The sequence below is a fragment of the Numenius arquata genome, chromosome 30 (genome assembly GCF_964106895.1).
Source record: "Numenius arquata chromosome 30, bNumArq3.hap1.1, whole genome shotgun sequence".
NCBI lineage: Eukaryota > Metazoa > Chordata > Aves > Charadriiformes > Scolopacidae > Numenius > Numenius arquata.
Window position 1 is genome coordinate 1078045 of NC_133605.1, and position 5590 is coordinate 1083634.

General features: G+C 55.0%; 1 protein-coding gene across 1 annotated transcript; it reads left to right on the forward strand.

Annotated features, from left to right (window-relative positions):
• The first annotated feature begins 4389 nt into the window (after positions 1–4389).
• Positions 4390–5325, forward strand: LOC141476375 (olfactory receptor 14A16-like). Its single transcript, XM_074165050.1, has one exon. The coding sequence runs from the start codon at positions 4390–4392 to the stop codon at positions 5323–5325; it is 936 nt and encodes a 311-aa protein (XP_074021151.1).
• The last annotated feature ends 265 nt before the right edge of the window (positions 5326–5590 follow it).

Consider the following 5590-nt stretch of genomic DNA (forward strand, 5'->3'; position numbering starts at 1 on the left):
GCGTTGCTATTGACCCTCTTGTGGGACAAGATGCCTTGCAGAGAGATCTAGAGAGATTGGAGCACTGGCCGATGATTGATGTGATGAAATTTAACACGTCCAAATGCCAGATCCTTCACCTAGGACGGAGTATTGCCGGGCACAAGTATAAATTGGGAGAGGAGTGGCTGGAGAGCTGCCCTGCAGAAAGGGATCAGGGGTGCTGGTTGGCAGCAGGAGTCCCAGCAGGAGTCCCTGGGAGTCAGCAGGGAGCCCTGGCAGCCAAGAGGGCAAACCACACGCTGGGGGGCATCAAAGACAGTAGAACCAGCCGGTCGAGAGAGGGGATTATCCCACTGCATTCAGTGTTGGTGTGGCCTCACCTTGAATAGCGTGTGCTGTTCAAGGCCCCACCATTTAAGAAGGATGTGAAGGTCTTTGAAAGCGTCCAGAGGAGGGCATTAAAGCTGGTGAAAGGGCTGGAAGGCACGATGAGGATCGGCTGAGGACTTTGGGCTTGTCTAGTTTGGGCAAAAGGAGGCAGAAGGATGACCTCCTTGTTCTCTACAGTCCCCTGAGGTGGGGAAGTGGAGAGGGAGGTGCTGGTCTCTTCTCCCTGGGAACCAGGGATAGGACGCGTGGGAATGGTTCAAAGCTGGAGCAGGGGAGGTTTAGAGTGGACATCCAGAAGCTTTCCTTTACCGAGAGGGTGGTCAAACACTGGAACAGGCTTCCCAGAGAGGTGGTTGATGCCCCAAGCCTGACAGTGATTAAGAGGCATTTGGAAATGCCTTTAAATACACGCTTTAACTTTTGACCAGCCCTGAATTGGCCGGGCAGTTGGACTAGATGATTGATGTAGGTCCTTCCAATTGAAGTTATTCTATTCTGTTCTATTCTATTCTATTCTATTCTATTCTATTCTATTCTATTTGATTCCCAAGTTGTCAGAACCCTTTGATCCTGCCCCACCACTTCATGTCTGAGCTTGCTCAAGTAACCCCTGACTTGCCCCACATCCACTGCTGGTTGTTCTCCTCCAGAGTCCTGCTTCAAGGAACACAGGCCTGGGAGACCTTATGGCTGAAGACAAAGAGGACAAAGAGGACCTCAGACACATCTGCACCTTCTCTGACAAAATTCAGCAGTAGCCACACCTGTAAAGAGGAAATGAAATGTCCCTGAGGAGAGCAAACCCTTCGGACCAGAGAGACGCAGGGCTGGACTGCGCGGCCCTGGCAGGAGAGGGCTTTGCTGCCTGTGGTGTCTCTGCAGCCCTGGAGGGCCTGTGGTGCAGGTGAAGCTGATCTCCAGGAAGGACAAGGTGCTCTTGAAAATGTCCTTGGCTACGGACAACCTGTGATCCAACACTGTGAAAACCATTGTTCTGTTCCTTGATTGCATCATCAAAGGGATGACTAAAGGATGCGGGAGCAGCACTGCCAGCATCTACTGGATGGAGAAGGGACAGGACTTGACCCCCTGTGGTTGCTTTAATGAAAACCTTGAACGTGTCTGAGGTTCTCCTGGGGTCTGTGACGATGTGGCTGCTCTGAATGGGGACGGTGTTCCTGCAAGTCCTGTGCTGTCCCTGCTGGCTGCGTGCTGCTTTGCTGGAGAGCCCTGGCACCTCAGGCAGCACCACAGGATGGAGTCAACCTCCAAATTGAGCAGCTGCCCTGAGTTAGGTGAGGCCTTGGAGGGGTGTCTCTGAGAAACCTGCCCTCACTGCCCCTGGAGAGCTGGTAAATGCAGCTGGTGGAGAAGAGAGAGACTTAGCTCTCCTGATGGCAATGACTCCGTTCTCTCAGAGGAATAGCTCTATGGGCTGCCCTGGACACAATGAGCAGGATCAGCTTCATGGCCCTAAATGGGGACATCTGCTGTCACTTCAGCTGGCCAAAGGCATGCTCCACCAGCCTCTGAGGGAGGAGGTGGTGAGGAGGAGGAGATGAGCCCAGGTGCTGCCCAGTCCTTCTGAATGTTTCCATCAGTTATCTGCAAGTGTCTTGGACCACCTCTGGCACCTCAAATGCCACCTGTGGTTTGCATGGGTACAGGAGGTAGAGGAGATTCCTCCCTTTCACTGCCTGGGTGTCCTGTCTCACAGTGACCTCAAGAAGAGGTCATTCTTGGACCTAACTCTGTCTCTGAGAGGGGAAATGCCACTGCTGGAAAGAAGTGTCTCTCCCCAGCGGAAGGAACAAACATCATTAATGACTTCAGTTGGTTTCCGAGTCAGTTGCCCTGGAGCCCCAGGGACATCTCTGAGGGAGCCCAGAGGGGCCAGAGGAAGCGATGCCTTGGGCTGTTGCTCTGCTGCTGAGCTGGGCCGGGCTCCTGGGATGGAGGGAGCTCCTGGCCATGGGGCAGCGCGGCAGAGAGACAGCTCTGCCCAGGAGCAGCTCCTCTGCCAAGTGCAGCAGGGCTGAGGGCACTGCCTGCAGGCACCGAGGGGAGACAAGAGATGTGAGAGAGAGGTAAAGGCAGTCTGGGGTGGTGAGTGAGAGCTCACCAGGGGGAGAAATCTTCCCAGGCTTTGACACGGTAAGTCTCTGGCTGCAGGGCAATGCAGCTGAGTTCCTGGAAGTGTCTCCTAGACCTGGCACATGCCACGACCGATAGGACCTGTCAGGAAGGTTCTGCTGGGTTTTCTGGTGTGGAGGAGGAGGACCCTACACCCCAGGGTACTGTGTGCTGGGAAGGGATTCTGCTGCTGCCAGGGTCAGCTGTAGCCTGCCCGGGGAGTGTGGGGAGAAGCTGTGGGTGGAAGGAGTGACCACCACAACAGTAGGGTAGGGACGAGCAGGTGAGGGCACGGTGCCTCTGCTGTCAAGAGAGTGCTGCATGGGTCAGGGCTTCTCACAGGTTAAGCTCTTCCTCGTGACATTTCTAAGGGGACTTCTCAGGAAGCACATTCACTCAGCAGCATCTTCCCCTTTGCAGCCGCATCAGGTTTTGTGTGATCTGCTCTTTAGCCCCTGCACACGCAGAGATGCCCCTGGGAGGTGTTTGCAGGCAGAGGTGGGCGCCCAGCGGGTGGGATGGGGTTTGTGAGCACTGGCAGGAGTTGAGCTGGGGACAGGGAGATGGCTCCTGGCAGCAGAGACGTGGGCAGGGAGTGAGAGGGAGCTGCTGCCAGAAACGCTGGGGAAGGGGATGTGGGCACCTCCCTGCTGTCCCTGCAGCACAGACACCTTCCCCTGAGCAGCTCCTCCCTGGTCTCCTTTCCCAGCCCAGGCAGAGCCTCTGTCCTCAGGCCCATGGGGTCTTGGCTGCGCATCACCCCTGCAGCAGCCAGAGCCCAGGAAAGGGCAAACCCCTGATTTCCATCTTGTTTGTGTGTCCCTCCTCCCTTGGCCAGGAGCATTGTGGCATTTCACTGCCGTCCCCTCCTGCCTGTGCTGCCCTGGTTCTCACCATTGGCTTTCCTGAGTCAGTGCCGGGGGTGGGGGTCGGGGGTGGCAGATTCAGCTCCTGTTCAGACTCCCATCCTTTGGGTCCTGCTCTACAGACGTGTCTAGGGGAGAAACGTGCCCAAGTCTCCTCCAGGCCAGCTCAGGACATTCAGCTTTTTCCCTGGGGTGTCCTGTGGGGCTGCAGGGTGCCCTCCAGAAGGGCACAGCTCTCTCAGAGTATCTCTGTGCTGCCCAGGATGCCCATGGAGAAGACATCTGGGTGCTGAGGCCATGGAAATGCTGCTGGGCAGCGTTAGATGGGCTACTGCAGTGATCCCTCTGTGTCCCAGTCTGGGAGGGGAGAGATGAGAAAGGGCGAGGAGTCTGTGAATCTGCTCTTTGAACCTGGATTCCTCTGCTCCCTGCAGCGTCCTCTTTCTTTTTAGGGGGACATCGGAGTGTGACCCTCCTCCAGGTCCAAGCTGCCAACGCAGGGCAGCTGAGAACAGGACCGATGGGCAGAGCAGCTCTCCTCTCTCTGCACTAAGGGACAGTCCCTTTGCTGCTCGGGACCCACAGGATTTCACTTGGAGTGCATTAGAAATGTGAAGGATTTCAAGCATCCAAACCCACTCCTAAACGTGGCAGGTGAATCTAGAACACATTAAACAAAACAAAATCCCCTCTGCTCAGTTCTGCAGCTGGGAAAATTGCAGGGAACAGAGACAAAAAGTTCTTTGATGTATCACAAGTACATTTAATTTGAGATCACCCTGCGGCACAGCCAGAAGGACTCCTCAGTTTCCCATTCCAGAGTCCCTGCTCCCAATGGCACCCTCATCCAGCAAAAGCCAGGGCTCAAGTGAGGGAGCTGCAGAGAGGTCTTCCTGAAAAGAGAGAGCCTGAGTGGGGGGTTGCAATGAGACATGCAAGAAGTTTTGCTCAGAGAAGTCAGGCTGAACTTTGTACTGCCTTTTCCTTCTCAACAGATAACCACAGCCAGTGGTAGCAAATGCCCAACAGCAGCTCCATCACCCAGTTCCTCCTCCTGGCATTCGCAGACACACGGGAGCTGCAGCTCTTGCACTTCGGGCTCTTCCTGGGCATCTACCTGGCTGCCCTCCTGGGAAACGCACTCATCATCACCACCATCACCTGTGACCACCGCCTCCACACCCCCATGTACTTCTTCCTCCTCAACCTCTCCGTTCTTGACCTGGGATCCATCTCCACCACTGTCCCTAAATCCATGGCCAATTCCCTGTGGGATACCAGGGCCATCTCCTACTGGGGATGTACTGCACAGCTATTTCTGTTTGTCTTCTTGATGTCAGCAGAGTTTTATCTTCTCACTGTAATGGCCTACGACCGCTACGTTGCCATCTGCCAACCCCTGCACTACGGGACCCTCCTGGGCAGCAGAGCTTGTGTCCACATGGCAGCAGCTGCCTGGGGCAGTGGGTTTCTCAATGCTCTCCTGCACACGGCCAATACATTTTCCCTACCCCGCTGCCAGGGCAATGTCCTGGACCAGTTCTTCTGTGAAGTTCCCCAGATCCTCAAGCTCTCCTGCTCACACTCCTGCCTCAGGGAACTTGGGGTCCTTGTGGTCAGTGCCTGTTTATTCTTTGGGTGTTTCATTTTCATCATGTTGTCCTATGTGCAGATCTTCAGGGCCGTGCTGAGGATCCCCTCTGAGCAGGGACGGCACAAAGCCTTTTCCACGTGCCTCCCTCACCTGGCCGTGGTCTCCCTGTTTGTCAGCACTGGCTTCTTTGCCTACCTGAAGCCCCCCTCCATCTCCTCCTCACCCCTGGATCTGGTGGTGTCATTTCTGTACTCGGTGGTACCTCCAGCTGTGAACCCCCTCATCTACAGCATGAGGAACCAGGAGCTCAAAGAAGCATTGAAGAAACTCATTCAATGGGTTCACCTCCAGCAGCAGTAGAGCTGCCCATCTCTCCTCACAGACTCTTCTTAGCTTTTCTCAGGGTGGTTTGTGCTTCATTTCTTTTTCATCTGTGGTCATCGTGTTCATACAGGAATGTCTGTATTCGCTCCACATCTCCAGAAGCATGATCCTACTGTGCTGAACAATACAGAGGCCTTTGGTAAATGTGCCATCACGGTGTCAGAGCTGGCTTCCTGAGGAGCATCTCTGTAATCAAAGGGCAGCTCTCCCAAGGGCAGCTCCTGAAGCCTGGGCTCTTCTT